General features: G+C 38.9%; 1 protein-coding gene across 15 annotated transcripts in view; it reads right to left on the bottom strand.

Annotated features, from left to right (window-relative positions):
* Positions 1–451: 451 nt before the first annotated feature.
* The window catches only part of tra2b (transformer 2 beta homolog), a 35,759-nt gene continuing 17,238 nt past the window's right edge, over positions 452–18,972 (bottom strand). For 14 of the 15 annotated variants that reach the window (XM_055638210.1, XM_055638209.1, XM_055638219.1 and 11 more), the window contains 5 exons: positions 9,972–10,160; positions 9,683–9,798; positions 9,055–9,129; positions 6,574–6,647; positions 452–591 (listed from right to left, as the gene is read on the bottom strand). In XM_055638210.1, the coding sequence (XP_055494185.1) occupies positions 581–591; positions 6,574–6,647; positions 9,055–9,129; positions 9,683–9,798; positions 9,972–10,160 (465 nt within the window). In that variant the 3' untranslated portion in view covers positions 452–580. The remainder of the gene's footprint in view (positions 592–6,573; positions 6,648–9,054; positions 9,130–9,682; positions 9,799–9,971; positions 10,161–18,972) is intronic. The other variant, XM_055638207.1, reaches the window with a different exon arrangement.

Here is an 18,972-nt window from a genome sequence, read left to right as displayed (position 1 = left end):
TTTTTAAGTGATGTCAAAATATCTTTTAGTGGAATTATAATACTCAGAATTCCATTTATTATATTTGAGAATTTGTGTCAGCACCAGGTTGTAATAATATAGTGTCATATTGCCACTATGGACATTTTTATTTTAAACTCTCACCGAGTTTGCGGGACTGAATGGAAAAAGAAAACCAAGGTTGCCACAAGTCTGCAAACTGCACACATTGAATCGTACACATTCAATATTAATTTGTCACCAAACTTCAAATTCTTTATGTAATCAAAGAATTGCAGCTGCATGGTCATTTGACATTTCATTTGTGTTCCTTTCTACACTGAAAGCTGCTCAACATTACAAAGCATATTGGTCTAGCCCAAGAATATAACGTTATTTTACTGATCACAATCCAGTACAACCAGAACATTGTTTCTCACTAAACACTTTAGGGGTGTGTGGGGAAGGGGGGGGGGGGGGGGGGAAGGGGGAGAACCAAACACAAACATGACTAAAAATAATTATTTAATATAAAAAATTTGAAGCAAATAGATCAGCTGGTCTGTTGGCCTTATGTTTGCTATTTGGATACATGGGGTCTTCAGTAACGACCTGAAATGAATAATAATTTATAGGTTTAATATTTTTCCACAATATAGTTTCCATAACTCTTTTGCTAATGCCGACAATGTATTTTTTCTCCAAATTGTACAATGCCATAAACTGCCTCCTTCAATCTCCCACTCCCAATTCAACTATTTTTCAGTATTTCCACAGGACAGAGCTAGAGTTCTATCCAAGCATAATATCATTTAGCCATTTTACTACCTAGAGATTGCTTGCATGTGAAACTTTGTAAAATTCTTGTTCAATTGAATGAGATTTTAAACTGCCATGAATTGTACGAGTTAGTAAATTTAGTATTTCTACCAGGGTTAAAAACTTCAAATTCACAATTAGCACCATGGAAATTACTGTTGGATTGGTAATCCTGCAGCACTGGTTAAAGTCTTACCCTGGCCAGTTAATCTATTAAATCAATCTAAAATAAAAATATCAGCAATAGAAATCACTATCTTGTCGATTCTCATGAAACCCATCTGAAATGGCCAAGCCTGCCAGTCAAGTTGCATCAAAGTTACAAAAATAAGATTCTCACTATGACAAAGGTACATACATCCAGCTCAGTTGATTTTGCAGTCTTCAGCACTAATACAAAGGATACTAATATCAATACATGCCAAAATTGAGAGAGCTGCCCGCATGCAAAGGGAACAAGATATATGATATGATATTTTCATTGCCTAACGTCTATTTCAGTCCTTCCATGATAGCCCTGGACATCAGAACAGAGAAGCCAGAGGTGGTGGCACAATTGCAGCCAAAAGAGTGAGGCATACCGTGAACACAATTCCTCAAAGGACACTCTCAGTGTGAAGTAGGGTTTCCACCCGAAGCGTCACCTATTCCTTTTCTCCAGAGATGCTGCCTGACCCGCTGAGCTACTCCAGCTTTTTGTGTCTAACTAAGGCTAAACATAGTCTGCCATCTAATTCACCATTCAGGTACCAGTACTGCAGCTAGTGGAAAGAACATAATCTATCACGTCATGTTAACGTTTCCCCCACATCTACGTGAATCCCATTCAATGCCTTGCCTATATTGATGTCTGTCCAAATACTTCTTAAACGCAGTAATTGTATCTGATTCTACGACCACTTCTGGCACCATGATCCAGACATCAACCAGTAATAAAAACTTTCCTCTCTGGTCCCCTTTAAAACACCTCCATTTTGCCTTAAATTTGAGCCCTCTTGTAACAGGATGCAGATAGAACATTTCGGCAAAAAACAAACAAAAATGGGAAGTACAAGGTTATACACTTGGGCAAAATAAATCAAATGGCAGATTATCTAACTGGAGAAAACTGCAATGATGGTGAACCTTAAAGATAGTGATGAATCCCACATTGTTGGGTGGTGGAAGCTGGATCATTAGAAACTTAGTTTATGTGTGTAGAGAAATGACAACAAAGAATTGAGGCAAGCATAACTCAGCCCTAACCATAATAAATGATAGATACGAAGTGTTGGAGTAACTCAGCGGGTTGGGCATAATCTCTGGAGAACACAGAAACACAACGTTTCCAGCCTGAGCCTTCTTCAAACCGAAGGTAAGGGGGAGGTGGGAGGAATAAAAGCTGGAAGAGAGGAGGGGCGACAAAGCCTGGCAGGTAATAAATTCATTCAGGTGGCAGGGGTTTGATAGGCAGATGGTGGACAAAGGCCTGAGATGAAAAGACAGAAAGTGTGAGACAAAAGGATTGAAGAGTTGTGAACTGTGAAGCTAAAGGAACATGGGTGGAAGGGGAGAAATGGGTGCAAGTCCAGGTAGGGAACAGGCGGGCGGGGGGGGAAAGAAGTGAAATAGGGAGTTAGCTAAAATTAGAGACATTGGGTTGCAAGCATATGAGGTGTGGTTCCTCCAGTTTGCATGTGGCCTCACTTTGGCAATGGAGGAAAAGATTTTGACTATCCACTCACACCTCTCATAAGTTCATACTGTCCAAACAATCAATGTATCCCTCCAGGAACTCGCCACCCCCCATGTCCGTTGTGACAAATAATGGCAAGTATTCATTTGGGATCTTGCCTACATCCATGGCTCCTGAAGAGAACTTCCTCTTTCCCTAGCTATCCTCTTGCACCCAATACGCTCACAATTTAGAAATATTCGGAATCTTTCCTTTCAAGGTAATGTCATAACCTATTTTTGCCCTCTTAATTACTTGAGGTACTCTCCTACAGCCTCTGTATCATTCAAGAACCTATTTGATTGCAGTTCCCTATATCTGCTCATTTTTCCTGATAAGGTTTTACAATTTTGTGAAATGCTTTCATTCTAATTCAGTATTGACCATTCAGCCAAAAACACCTTCATACTAGGTATCCTCAAGGCTGTGAGCCAACATAAATAATGCATCTCACCCCAATCTGTAATCTTATGCACATTGTAACTCTACCATTATCCTTGTTGAGGGACTAATCCTTATCCAACAATCTTTGCAAAATACCAGACCTAGATGAGGCATTTTGAGAAGATGCCAACATGAAGTTACTGCACATGACTACATAAATCCCAAATGGTAAAGCAACATGGTATAGAGCTCAGTGGTCCGACATTCAATTGGACAAATCAAAGGTCTGCAGACTTGTCACATGACCCATGAATGGGGGGCAATAGAACTAAAAGAGGCAGCTGTTCCACGAACATTCCCAATCCTATTGATTGCGGAGCTCAGCAAATAAAAACAAAAGACATCCACAGTGACCTTCAGCCAGAAATGCAAAGTTGGTAATCAAGTGTGGTTTAATTTTGAAGCCCCACCATTAGGTGATTTAATTAATTTCAAACAATAAATGGCTACAATAAAGGCCCTGATAAAACCCCAGCTGCAGCGAAGGCAAATTCTTAAGAGTCACAACTGCAGCTAAGATGTTTCTGCATATTTATTACACTTGCAATCACCAGATAATATAGAACATTTCCCAGGAATGTTGTCCACAAATTCAGGCCAAATCCATCCTACTAATTACAAGCAAAAATCAAATGCTGCGCCAGGCAGCATCTGTGGACAGAAACGAAAATAGACATTTTTTCTGTTGGGACCATTTAGTTATTTACTTATAACATATAAAAAGATGGAAGGTGTTGCAAAAATAGCAGCCTCAAATGGCACTTCTAAACACAAGAACTAGAAACAAGAAAGGACACAAGAGCTGTAATAATTCAGTGGGTCAGGCAACATTTCAGGAGAACAAGGATAGGTGATGTTTCAGGGAGAGACCCTTCAGACTCAGACACTTCAGTCTGAAGAAGGGTCTTGCCCTGAAACGTCATCTATCCCTGCTCTCCACAGATGCTGCCTGACCTATTGAGTTGCACCAGCTCTTGTGTCCTTTTGTGTTTTAACTAGCATTTGCATTTCTTTACACTACAACTAGAAACAAGACTTCTTATTTAGCAATTGCGCCTGTTTCATCATTTAAGATGATATTCTAACTCAGCCCCCCTTTCGTGCATTAATCTTCTCTCTTTCAATTCCCCTACTATCTAAAAGTCTGTTGTCAACCCAGATATACTCACGGAATAAGACTTCAGCCCCTCTGGGTGGATAACGCCGTAATATTAACCATATAACTATATAACAATTACAGCACGGAAACAGGCCATCTCGGCCCTACAAGTCCGTGCCGAACATCTTTTTTCCCTTAGTCCCACCTGCCAGCACTCATACCATAACCCTCCATTCCCTTCTCATCCATATGCCTATCCAATTTAGTTTTAAATGATACCAACGAACCTGCCTCCACCACTTCCACTGGAAGCTCATTCCACACCGCTACCACTCTCCACTACTCCATCACTACCATATTGGTCAAAAACAATTCCTCTCACTGTCCTGAATGGTTGACTCCTTACATTTAATCAGTGATTTTAGAAATGGCAGCAGGGATAACCACCTATACCATCAAACCCCTCAGGAACTATTGTACTCAAATCCTTTTGCAATTAAGACCATTATTCTGTTTTTCTTCCTATCCTGGTTGCTGTTCCTCTATGCTGATTTTTCAGGGTGTGTCAATAAGAACACCCAGGTCCCTTTGAGTATCAACACTTTTCAATCAATATAATTTAAACCAAAATATCACTGCATCCAAAAAACTGTCAATGCTGCAAATGTAAAAAAAAAACAGAAAATGCTGGAAATATTAAGCAGGTCAAGCTGTATCTGTGGGTATGCTGCATGGATTGTGGGGGAAGACAGATGTCTTGGACCTGAAACATTGTCTCTGTTTCTCTTGTCTCAGATTTTCTGTTTTGATTTAAATTGTTTTTTAAATCTTTTCTAGCGAAGTGGAAGACCACACACATTTCATTCTGTCTCCACGTCCTAGTGTTTTAACAATCTGTCTACACCCCCCCCCCCTGCTTTTTCCCCTCTACATCATCAATCTGAAGATGTTTGCCAATCTGAAATGCCATCTATCCATTTTCCAGTTCATCCAATGAGTTTCTTCAGCACTATGTTTCTTTCTCATTATAGGTGCTGTCCATGTGGAGTTTTCAGGTTCAGCTGACAACTTTGCGCATCCAGGAAGGGTCCCTTACACAGTATGGGGATAGTCTGACGTGAGTAGGGATCATGTTGGATTTTGTTTTGCGAAAGGAGCCTGGAACTGGGTTTGTGGTGGAAGGAGAATTTGGAGGTTGCGATCACAGATCCATTAGGCAGGCGCTAAGGGGGGGGGTTTAGATTGGAAGCAGTTGTTATTGGACAAGTTCACAGACGACATGTGGGAGTCATTAAGGCCAGCTGATCACAGTGCAGGATCAGCATGTTCCAGTAAGGAGAAGGACGACAAGATAAGAAAACAGTGGATGACAAAGGGGTTTGTAAACATGGTTCGGAAGAAAAAGGAAGCGTATGTCATGGCTCCATTAGATTCAGATTCAATTTAATTGTCATTGTCAGTGTACAGTACAGAGACAACGAAATGCATTTAGCATCTCCCTTGAAGAGCGACATAGCAAACGATTTGAATAAAAAATAAATAATAAGTGTCCGGGGGGGGGGGGGGGGGGGGGGATTGGCAGTCACCGAGGTACGTTGTTTAGTAGAGTGACAGCCGCCGGAAAGAAGCTGTTCCTCGACCTGCTGGTTCGGCAACGGAGAGACCTGTAGCGCCTCCCGGATGGTAGGAGGGTAAACAGTCCATGGTTGGGGTGAGAGCAGTCCTTGGCGATGCTGAGCGCCCTCCGCAGACAGCGCTTGCTTTGGACAGACTCAATGGAGGGGAGCGTGGAACCGGTGATGCGTTGGGCAATTTTCACCACCCTCTGCAGTGCCTTCCGGTCGGAGACAGAGCAGTTGCCATACCATACTGTGATGCAGTTGGTAAGGATGCTCTCGATGGTGCAGCGGTAGAAGTTCACCAGGATCTGAGGAGACAGATGGACCTTCTTCAGTCTCCTCAGGAAGAAGAGACGCTGATGAGCCTTCTTGATCAGAGTAGAGGTATTGTGGGTCCAAGAGAGGTCATCGGAGATGTTGACTCCCAGGAACCTGAAGCTAGAAACACGTTCCACCTCCGTCCCGTTAATGTGGATGGGGGTGTGCGTGCCACCTCTGGACTTCCTGAAGTCTACAATGAGCTCCTTGGTCTTCTTGGAGTTAAGGGCCAGGTTGTTGTCAGTGCACCATGCTGCTAAGTGCTGGACCTCCTCCCTGTAGGCCAGCTCATCGTTGTTGCTGATGAGGCCAATCACCGTTGTATCATCTGCATACTTGATGATGGTGTTAGTACCATGTACAGGTGTGCAGTCATAGGTGAAGAGGGAGTAGAGGAGGGGGCTCAGCACACAGCTCACATTACACTCATACTTTCCAGAACGAAGGAATGCATAGCCACACTCCTCTCAAATATAATTTATTTTCATTCCCATTCATACTTATGAACATCTTAAATCTCTTGAGATAGCTATATAATTTCCCCATAATGTGTTTTGTGAGGACAAATCGCCTGTACTTACGTGGAGAGTAGGAGCGTGATCTGGAGCGAGAGCGATAACCACCCCGGCTGTAATAGGGAGAGGGCGACCGTCTTCTGAAACAAATAAATCTTATGAAACAGGATACCAAACAGAAAGTGCAGCACACCCCAAATTGTAAATAAACATGGTTTGGCTGGGAGGAGGACCCTACTCCACAGTAAAGAACAAAAACATGTAATATGCATCTCATTAAATAGTGGATAATGAGCAAGTTGCAAGTTTGTCTGACGCCAGAAAGCATACACCAGCATAAAAGTAGCAAAAGAAACCCGACAGTAAATAAGAACAACTAATTCCATGCAAACAGCTCCAGTCTATTTGATTCGCTGGTAAAAGTAATATTTAGTCAAAACCACCTGCATATATGAAAAGCAAAAAACCAAAAAGAGTTTGTTAATTCATAGTGCAAATTACAGTTAAGGGAAAATTTAACACCAACAACTTCATATTTATCAAAAGCACTAATGTTGACATATTTCTAGCTATATAAAACACTGCCAACATTGTGTCCTAATATTATTGGTGTAAAAGTGGTAAATGCCAAATTAAGTTAATATATAATCACAAATACAAATGTAGTTTTAAAATCTGTTCCTATCAATTAAAAAAATCTTCACACTCCAGATCCTTATTGGATTAAGAACACCCAACACCCCACACATACGACCGAGTATTTTGGAGATCAGCAGGATGGATGGGGGTGAATTTGCTGGCTGCTGCGGGACTGTAGGCACCTTCTGCAGGATGCGAGCGAGACATTTCCCCATCAACTAAGCCTGAAAAAAATGGGGGCTGGGTTGAGCCAAGTAGAGGTAGGAGCACAGAGCAGATCGCTCAATCTGTGAGGCTGGGATTACCACCCCCCACCAGCGTGCATACATTTTCCCCACAATCTCCGACCAACGGTGGCATTCGGCTCCTTTTCACTCCGTGCTCTCATCACCCAGCCCTCCCATCTCCAAGTACCCATTTCCAATTACCCCCGTCTACCCTCCTTCTTCCCCATCCACCTATATATCTTTCCCTGGCTTTAAATGTCCCTCCTCGTCTTTCCTTATTTTATACTTTTTGGTCTACTTTTCACCTCCAGCCTTCGTCACTTATTCCACTCACCTTCCAATCAATCCCCTCCTCGCCTGTATCCACCAGCATAATCAAGGTCGAGTCTCGCCCCGGACTCTCTCTTTTCTCCCCTCTCACATCAGGCAAGAGGTGCAGATGTGAAAAGCACACGCCTAAATTACGGGAGTTTCTTCCTAGCTGTTATCAGGCAACTGAACCATTCTATCCACTAGAGCAGTCCTGAGCTACTATCCATCTAATTGAAGACCATTTGGACTATCATTAACTGGATTTTACTTGACATGTACACTGTGGATGGCTCAATTGTAATTTGGCAGACTGGTTAGCACACAAAAGCTTTTCACTGTACCTCGGTACATAGAAACAAAGAAAATAGGTGCAGGAGTGGGCCATTTGGCCCTTCGAGCCAGCACCGCCATTCAATATGATCATGGCTGATCATCCAAAATCAGTAATCCATTCTGGCTTTTTCCCCATATCCCTCGATTCCCTTAGCCCCAAGAGCTAAATTTAACACTTGTCTTGAAAACATCCAGTGAATTGGCCTCCACTGCCTTCTGTGGTAGAGAATTCCACAGATTCACAACTTTTTTCCTCATCTCAGTCCTAAATGGTCTACCCCATATTCTTAAACTTTGACCTCTGGTTCCGGACTCCCCCAACATCTGGAACCTTTTTTCTGCATCTACCCTGTCCAATCCTCTAAGAATTTTATATGTTTCTATAAGATCTCCTATGTTTCTATACCATCCCCCAAGGTAAACATGACAATAAACTAAACTAAAGGGCCTGTTCCACTTAGGTGATTTTTTAGGCGGCTGCCAGCGACTGTCATAGTTGTAGCAGGTCACCGAAAAACTGGCGACCGGACCCCCCTACGACAAGCTACAACAACCTACCATCTAGTTGACTGCAAGCTACCGACGACTATATCAAGGCCTAGATCATTGATATATCTTGCCTTGGAAAATAAGCCCTGGACATTTAGCATACCTTTGTCGGGGTTCTCCTCAAAAAGACCCACTGACAAATGATCAGGGTCTTTATGCCAAACACTACTGTGCAGAAGCATAAAACGGTTGGGAACATTTAGTTTGTATTTTCTGCTAATCACCCTTGAAGAAAATTTATGTCGCGCACAATTTATCTTACAGCCATCGCACCTGGATGTTCACACAATGCTTGGTTAGATTAATCATTTCAACATTGCAGGATAAAATTAATGCATTTACATAGAAGCCCACGATTACAATATGAAATCTCTCTAAGAAACTACACATCAAAAGCAAAAAATGGTGCAATAATAATAATTAGATGGTGTCATTATATTTAAGTGCTCAATTCTTATCCTTGAAACATGAAATCACGGACGCCTACCTGTAGGATTTGCTGTAACACTCTCGGTCATCATATCTGTCATATTTGTCATAACTGTCTCTGCGACGTGAACTACTGCAAAGCAAGGGTAAATATTTAAAGCGAATATACAAAACCAAACAAGACTACAGATTACCAATGGGCTTGTAAAGTATAACCAACACAATATATTAGAGCACATTAAGATTGCAAAAATTAATCTTAATAAAAGTAATCTTATCCAACATTTATTCTGTGCACATTTATAACAAATTATTTTAATAACAGCAATGTATTACAGAAGATGGTGTACAGTTAATACTAATTTACATTGCTACTTTATGACAATCATAATTTAATTTGGACCACATTCATACTTCATTTCTAGTCTTCAGCTAGACCTTCTAAACGAGGTAACTTACGAGAGAAGACACAAAATGTTGGAGTAACCCAGCAGGTCACGCAGCATCTTCAGAGAACATGGATGGGTGACGTTTTGGGTCGGGTCCGTTTGAAGAAGGGCCCCCAGGCCTGAAAAGTAACCTCTCCATGTTCTCCAGACATGTTGCCTGGCCTGTTAAATAACTCCTGCACTTTGTCTCTTTTATAAACCAGCATCTGTAGTTCTTTGTTTCTACAGTTAACTTACTAGGTTGGTCTTCCCATGTAAATTCCAGGGGTGGGCGTATGAGCTCTTTTAGTAATGGAGAAATCAACACGGATTCTGCGCCCATCTAATTCCATTCCATTAGCCCGTTCTTTAGCCTGGCAAGAAGAATTTTAAGAAAACAACAATCTAATGTGAAATTTATTCAAAATAAAAAAAATGTGTTCTGGGTATACACAGTATAATTACTCACAAAATCGCTCATTGGAACAAACTGTTAATCAAGTGACTTATTTGAAGATTTTCAACTAGTTTCCATTTAAATTCTTACCTCTTTAGCATCGTCAACATTTTCAAAATAGACAAAAGAAAAACCCCTGGAACGATTTGATTGTTGATCATAAACGACATTGACGCCTGCAAGAGGACCATATCTCGAAAATACTTCTCGCAGATCTCGCTCAGTGGTGTACAAACTTAGTCCAAAAACTCCCAGACAAGTGTTGGGGTCAGGGTTAGCCTGTACAAAGGATGCAACATTGAATTAGAAAAGCAAAATTCACTTCAGGAAGAAAAAGGATCACTAAAATATTTACAGCCCAGATTTACCCTTTCAGTATCTTTTTTTTTTTTTTTTTAATATTTTTCCCCCTTTTTTATTTTTTTTTTTTTTTTTTTTTTTTGTTTATTTTTTTTTTTTTTTTGTTTTTTTTTTGGGTTTTTTCACGTTATACTGTTTATTTCACTTTGCAAGACTAAATCTGCGAGGGGAAGAGACACACCTGACCTCTCCTGCTGTTCACTTGGATGTCACAGTACAGCACCAGAGACACGGGTTTGATCCTGACTTTAGGTGCTCTTTGTGCAGAGTTTGTACGTTCTCCCTGGACCGCGTGAGTTTTACTTCGGGTGATCCGGTTTCCTTCCACATTCCGAAGACGTGCAGGTTTATACCTTGACACAAAATGCTGGAGTAACTCAGCGGGACAGGCAGCATCTCTGGAGAGAAGGAACGGGCGACGTTTCAGGTCGAGACCATTCTTCAGACCCGATCCTTCTCTCCAGAGATGCCGCCTGACCCGCTGAGCCACTCCATTTGTGTCTATCTTCTGTGTAAACCAGCATCTGCAGTTCCTTCCTACAGGTTTATGGGTTAATTGGCCCCATGTGTGTAGGATGTAAAAGTGGGGTAACATAGAACTAGTTGGTCGGCACAGATTTGGTGGGTCGATTAGCCTGTTTCTATGTTGTACCCCTAAACTAAAACTAAAATAAATGATCCTTTCATGGTTGTAGCTGCTTGCCTGTTGACACTTCATAGAAAGGGACAGACTTTGGTGAGAAGTAACCCACAACACTTAAAGAAACGCTGTTTGATTTATTCAGGAGAAGAATCTGGAGATCAATTGAGTTCTGAAGCGTGGAGCTGTGGACCAGCAAGCAGAACAAGAGTGACAAGAGCCTGCAGAAAGCTGGGCTCTACAACTCACGGCCATCTGAGCTCCGGAAAATAAATTCATTCTTAATGCTGCTTTATTATCTGTGCTGCTATTTTTGGAGGGAAGGGCTACAGCCAACCAATAAAGTTATTAAATAGGCAATTAATGAAGTGATTGAAAATTACGAATTAACCAAAGGATTTTAAATGCAATCTCGGCATTCTAATTTTCTGCACTATCCACAGCACCAGATGCTACCCACATTGATAAGTTTTTTTTTTTTTTTTTTTTTTTTTTTTTTTTTTTTTTTTTTTTTTTTTTTATTTAATTTTTTATTATTGGAGATAGGTACATGATCTATTACATCTATTACATCATTATTACATCATTTTTAAATTGATAATATTGTCAGTTATTATTACATTGTCTCCAATACTTTTTGCATTTTTCTTCATTTTTTTTTTATAACTAGATAGGGCTAAAGGGATAGATGAAATAGAGAGAGGGAAGAAGGAAAAAGAAAACTAAAATAAAAAATAAAAAAAGGAAAAGGAGTGAAAGAGGTAGTTGAAGAAGAATGGAAAAATTTGTTAAAGTTTAAAAACATCATTCGAGATATGTTCGTACATTTCGAAGTATAGCATTTCATCCAATCTTTAGTCCGGGTGCTAGTCAGGTTCCTGTGCTGAACTGTTCTGACCCTTTAAATAATCAATAAAAGGAGACCATGTTCCAACGAATAATTCCTGTTTATCCAACAGGGAAAATCTGATTCTTTCCATGTTTAAGGTCTCCGTCATTTCTATAATCCACATTTTGATTGTGGGGGCCGTAGGGCCTTTCCAAAATTTTAGGATTAATTTTTTTCCTGTTATTAAACTGTAATCGATAAAGTTTCTTTGTGTTATTCTAAGTGTTTGATTTGATTCTAATATTCCGAATATTATTAATTTTGAGTTGGGTTCCAGTTGTGTGTTGATTACTTTGGATATTATACTAAAAATATTTACCCAAAATTTTTTAATTTTTGTACAGTTTGTAAACATGTGCGATAACGTAGCTTCTAAATGTTGACATTTATCACATATAGGTGAGATATGTTGAAAAATTTTATGTAATTTTGTTTTGGCGTAGTGTAACCTATGTATTACTTTAAATTGTATTAGAGAATGTCTCGCGTTTAGTGAACATTGATGTATGTGTTGTAGACTTTCTTCCCAAGTGTCTTTCGTTATTACCTGGTTTAATTCTTTTTCCCATGCTTGTCTGTGTAAGTCCGTCAAAGGAATGTCACTATCTAATAAGATATTATATATATAAGATATTAATTTTTCTGTATTAGGATGCTTATTCCAACATTCATCTAGAATCTCTGGGTTTCTATTTCGAAAATTTTTAGAATTCGATTTAACATAATCTCTGAGTTGAAGATATCTGAAATAATCATTTCCTCGAAGTCCATAAATCTGTTGCAACTCCTGAAATGTCAAAAAAGAGCCTTCTTTGTAAAGGTGTCCTATATTTTTAATTCCATTATTCTTCCATTGTGTAAAACCCCCGTCCAAACATGAAGGCTTAAACAATGAGTTATTCACAATTGGAAGAAAAAGAGATAAGTTATCTAATTTTAATGTCTTTTTTAATTGTTTCCAAATTTTTATAGCACTAAATATTATAGGGTTTTCCTTATAAATTTTCTTGTTTAATTTAGACGTAGCAAATAATATCGCACCAATATCATAAGGCATACAATCTTCCCTTTCCAGTTTTAACCAGTCTGGTTGCTGGTCTATTTCTCCCAACCAGAAGTTCATATTTTTAATATTAACTGCCCAGTAATAAAACAAAAAGTTAGGTAAAACCAAGCCTCCATTATTTTTTGATTTACACAGGTGTCTTTTGCTTATCCTATGATTCTTATAATCCCAGATAAAATCATTAACAATAGAGTCCAATTTTTTAAAGAAGTTTTTTGCCAGGTATATCGGAATCGTCTGAAAAAGGTATAATATTTGCGGTAAAAAAATCATTTTTATGGCATTAATTTTACCAACCATTGAAATAGGTAATGTTTTCCAGTATTGGATATTCTTATGTAATTTATTCAATAATGGGGGGAAATTTGCTTTAAATAATGATGTATATATCTTAGTTACATAGATACCTAGATATTTAAATTTTTCATTTACTACTTTAAATGGGAATTGTTGTATTATCTGTTTGTTATGTTCCCTTATTGGCATAATTTCACTTTTATTCCAATTTATTCTGTATCCTGAGAGTGCACCGAATTGGTTTATTAGTTTTAATAGGTTTGGGATACTAATTTCTGGTTTTGTGATGTAAATTAATACGTCATCTGCATATAGAGAAATTTTATTCACTGTGTCTTTACTGTTATACCCATATATTTCCGGATGCCCCCTAATTCTTTCTGCAAGTGGCTCAATTGCAAGTGCAAATAGTAATGGAGATAACGGGCATCCTTGTCTACACCCTCTAGATAGACTGAATTTAGATGACAGTCTTTGGTTGGTAAGTATTCTGGCCGTAGGATTTGTGTATAGCAGTTTTATCCATGTGCAAAATTTCTCCCCTAGCTGCATCTTTTCCATCACCGAAAATAAATAAGGCCATTCGACCTGATCAAATGCTTTTTCAGCGTCAAGTGAGATTATTGCTAAATCTTCATTAATAATTCTCTTGGTATATATAATATTAAATAATCTTCTTAGGTTATAATATGAATACCGTTTCTGAATAAAGCCTGTTTGGTCAGGGTGTATTAATTTATTCATCACTGTACTTAATCTACGTGCTAGTATTTTAGTTAGTATTTTCTGGTCTGTATTCAGAAGTGCAATTGCTCTGTATGATCCCGGATCTTCCGGATCTTTATCAGCTTTAGGAATAAGCGTTATTATAGATTCATTTAAGGTATCTGGGAGTTTCTGTTGGGTGTAGATATAATCATATAGTCTTTGCAAGCGTGGGCACAGCAAATCATGAAATTTCTTGTAAAATTCTGAACCTAGACCATCTGGCCCTACTGCCTTACCATTTTTAAGAGAGCCAATAGACTCCTCAATATCCTTTATCGTAATTTCCCTTTCTAATAATTCTCTATCCTTTGAATCTAAACCTTTTAAATTACATTTTATTAAAAAATCTGCTATTCCTTCTGATTGTGCTACAGTTTTAGTTGAATAAAGGTTATGATAGTATTGTAGAAATCTATCATTTATATCCTTGGGCATTTTTAATAATTCTCCTGTCTCTGTTCTAATTTTATGAATTATTTTTTCCCCTTCCATTTTTCGCAGCTGGCGTGCTAATAATTTTTGTGGTTTGTCTCCAAATTCAAACTGTAATTGTTTGGTTTTTTGATAAAGTTTTATTACTTGTTCTGAGTACATTTTATTTAATTTATATTTCAGTACAGCAATTTTATTATGTTTTAACGTAGATGGCGTTCTCGCGTTTTCTGTATCTAGTTGCTTAATTTCACTTTCCAGTGCTTTTTGTTTAATCCTGTTTTCTTTATTATAAAATGCTTGGGCAGAGATTAATGTACCTCGAACATACGCTTTGAACGTCTCCCACATAAGAGAAGCAGGTGTGTCAGGGTTGTCATTTACCTCAAAAAATATTTGAATTTGTTTAATAATATATTCCTGGCATGATCTTTCGTTCAAGATTTGCGGGTTAAGTCTCCAATATGTTTGTTTCTCGGACATTCCATTTAATTTAATCATGAATGTTACCGGTGCGTGATCTGAGATTATAATGTTATGATATTTTGAATTATAAGTAAATGGAATAAACGTAGAATCAACTAAAAAGTAATCTATTCTTGAGTATGTTTTGTGTACTGGTGAATAAAATGAATATTCCCGTCCGGTTGGGTTTTCTATTCTCCAGATATCCTTAATATTAGTGGTATTAATAAATGAATTTAAAAAAACACTTGAGTTGGATGTTGATTTTTTTTGCCTTGATGATCTATCTAAGTATGGGTCTAATGTACAATTGAAGTCTCCTCCAATTATTAATTTGTATTGTGCAAATTCAGGAATTTTATTAAATGTTTTGTTAAAAAAAGTGGGGTTATCGAAGTTAGGCCCGTAAACATTTAGAAGGATCACTTTTTCACCATTTAACTCTCCAACCACTATAATATATCTGCCATCCATATCCACTATTATTGAGGAGGTCGCAAAAGGAATTCCTTTACGAATTACTATTGCTACTCCTCTTGACTTGTGGGAAAAAGAAGAATGATATGATTCAGCGATCCACTTAGCTTTAAGTCTGTGTTGTGATTCCTTTTTAAGATGTGTCTCTTGAAGAAATATTATATCTGTTTTGATTTGATTTAGGTGTGCCAAAACTTTACTTCTCTTAATTGGTTCATTGATTCCCTTGACATTCCAACTACAAAATGTTATTCCCTGACCCCTTCTTGTCATGTTAGCATCTTGCATATTGCTTTTGTGGTGGTCTATAATCGGGTAGAAGGAACAACACATAGAACCTGACCCTGCTCCCAAACCTCAGATAGATGAATTTAAATTCAAATACATCATTCTTCCGATCATATCTCCTTGCCTTGGTCTTGTTTTTCCATTCAAACCTTGAGTTAAAGAAGTATTTAAAGAAAGAAAAGTGATAGGGTTGGTTAGTGTAGGGTGAAGAAAAAAGAACTACATCTACAATTAGTGTAGTTAGTGATAGCCACACTAACGTGGCTAGAATTCTAAAGACTTCCGTAGCCTTTGTAAAATGAGAAAATTCCCAGCTCCGTGCCCGAGGAAGAGGAAAGAAAAAAAAAAAAAAAGGGAAATTATATTTAACATTCAATCAACTTCTTTGGGAGTATCAAACTTATTTACCTAGTCATACTTATACCCACACAATATATATACACCTACCTACGTACACGTATATATATATATATATGTATGCATACCCACATGTATACTAGTGTCAACACGTAACCCTGCAAAAAGGTTCAAGACAGCAAAATGATTTTAAATTGAAAGATAGAGCGAAAAAAAGAAAAGGAAACCCGTCAATCATAATTATCATATAGGTTGATTTACCTCTTACATATCTTTCTATATACTATATTATGTAATTCCTTTCTTCATTTATCAAAGACTATTAGTTATTGATCATTGTTATCCATCTTATACCGTATTAACTTTTATAAGAATTAATAATGTTAATAATTTTAGTGGAAATAAGGATATTTAATAAGTATTAGTTGTTACCTATATAGTTAAATATGAATTTACATATAATAGTAATGATTAGTAACCTAAAAAGAGCTAAAACAAAAAAGAGAGAAAAGAGGGAAAAACCCTTGAAAAATCGCAGTTTTTGTCCAGTGTCCTCCATCATTTTCGATTTCCAAGTGTCTATAAAGTTCTTGAACGAATTTTAAAGGTCCTTTTAGATCTGATGGTCATCTTAGTCCTTGGCTCCTAAGGAGTGGTGTGGGTTCTTCAGTCTGTAGGCACGTTACCAACTACCTTGGCGTATTCGAGTGCTTTTTCGTGCTCTGTAAAAAAGAACACATTGGAATTGTAGGTGACTCTTAGCTTTGCGGGATAGAGTAGGCTGTATTTCAAATCCGGTACACTCTTCAATATTCTTTTGGTCTCGTTGAACAGCATTCTTTTCTTGAAGACCTCTGTCGAGTAATCTCGGTAGATGCTAAATCTCTCGCCTTCAAAAAACAGTTGACCGCTCCGAACACTTTTCTTCATTATCTCATCAAATTCATGATCCTGTAGGACTTTTACAATAATTTGTCTTGGATGGACATCATCTTGAGTACGACGTCGCTGCGCTCTATGGGCTCGGCCGAGTAGAGGTTTGTGATCCAATTTTAGGACTGTATGTAGTAGGTCTGCCACAAAATCCCGAGTACCCATTTCCTTCTCCCTTCCTTCCTTCACCCCTACAATTCTTAGGTTCTTTCGTCTTTGACGCCCCTCCAGATCGATACATTTATCATTTAATTTGCTCACCATGTTTGTGAGGCGTTGGTTTTCAGTAAGGAGCTGATTTACTGTTTCTGCACTCGTCATCGCACATTTCTCAAGCTCGGTTATCGCTATTCTGTGTTGATCGAGTTCTTGGCGAATGGGGTCCACCTCTATTTGAGCCTTTGTTTCCACCGAAACGAGTCTGGCTTCCATCACTTCCATCTGGTCTTTGACCTCTTCCTCCCTCGTCCTCTTCCAGTTTTCAAACATTTGTTGAACTGTAACGAGCATTTCTGCTCTAAAATCTACCTTGAAGGTGTCTAGTGATTTTTGAAATTTCTCACTAAAAGTCTTCATTTCAGCAGCCAGACAAGTCTTCATTTCAGCAGCCAGAAAGATTTTAAGATCTTCCATTTCCCCTTTTTTCCCCCCTTTAATCTTCCTTGGAGGATCTTCCTGGGCCATCGTTGTAACTGAGGCCGAGGCTTCTGTAGGGCCTTCCTCTTCCATCTGGGGTCTTCCTTTAGCCGATTTTTTTGTTGTTCCACGGGGGGGGGGGTGTGTTGTAGCGACATACCTTAAGTCGCAGGCCTGATGACGTCACGCAGGCTGCCGTTTCAGATTGCGATCGCTGCAGGTAGGTCCCGATTTTTCTCCCGTTTTTTGTTTTCCTCGGTACGGAGCTGGTTGGCGCTGGACTTAGTTCTCCATAGCGCCACCGGAAGTGTACCCTTTCAGTATCTGCTCAGAACATGTCTTCTAAAGATCTAATGTTTGGGAAAGGGACTTGGACATTTAGTCAAGGATAAAGCTCAATGCTGACCAAACCATTGAGCAAAGGAACCAGATTGAAGAACTTCACAAGAAAGAACATAGACTACAGCATAAGAACAGGCCCTTCGGTCCACAAATGTCTGCGCCGAACAGGATGCCAAGACCATCTCTTATCTACCTGCACATCATCCATATCCTTCCATTCCCAGCATGTCCATATGCCCAACCCAAAAGTCTCAAGTGCAACTCTCCTATCTGCCTCAAACACCATCCCCGACAGCATGGTCCAGGTACTTACCACCCTCTGTGTAAAAAGGTTGCTCCGCGCATCTCTTTTAAACTTTGCTCCTCACCCTAAAGCTATGCCCTCTAGTATTTTTCCATCCTGGGTAAAAGGTTCTGATTGTCTACCCCATCAAGGCCTTTCATAATTTTATATATTTCTATCAGGATTCCCACAACTCCAGCATTCCAGAGAAAAGAATCCATGTCTGTCTAACCTCTCTACACAGCTAACGACCCTAATCCAGGCATCATTCTGGCAAACCTCCTCTGCACTCTTTCCAAAGCCCTCACATCTTTCCTGTATTAGGACAACCAGAACTACATGCAACACATCAAATGCAGCCTCACCAAAGTCCTATAAAGCTGCATCATGACTTCCTGACTCTTATACTCAATGCCCCAACGTATGAAAGCAAGCATACCATGTGTTTTCATTACCGCTCTATCTACTTGTGATGCCACTTTCCGGGAGTTATGAACTTGGACCCCAAGTCCAGTGACAATAATTATAAAACATAAATCTTTCAACAATCTAGCAATAGCTAGATACAAAACATTATTTTGATTTCAACACCAGAAATTCCGCAATCAGCAACCCATGTCGTTCTTTCCACGTGGCGTAACAAACGCAGAAATGGCATCTCAAAAACATGTGGTCACATTAAAGTGGCTTGGGCACCCCCCAGACTCAAGTTACAAAACTATTGTCTCATATTACTGTCAAGGAGGATACCTTTCTGAACATTATCTACTATCCTCTTTCCTGCGAGGGAATTTGGAATGCCACATAAGATCACTACACTGGGGATATACTATTTACACTATTCCCATCAGCTCCCCA

Source organism: Leucoraja erinacea, chromosome 7 (assembly GCF_028641065.1).
Source record: "Leucoraja erinacea ecotype New England chromosome 7, Leri_hhj_1, whole genome shotgun sequence".
In the NCBI taxonomy this organism is placed as follows: Eukaryota; Metazoa; Chordata; class Chondrichthyes; order Rajiformes; family Rajidae; genus Leucoraja; species Leucoraja erinaceus.
The sequence above is the reverse complement of the archived record's forward strand: the minus strand, read 5'-3'. Positions and strand labels throughout refer to the sequence as shown.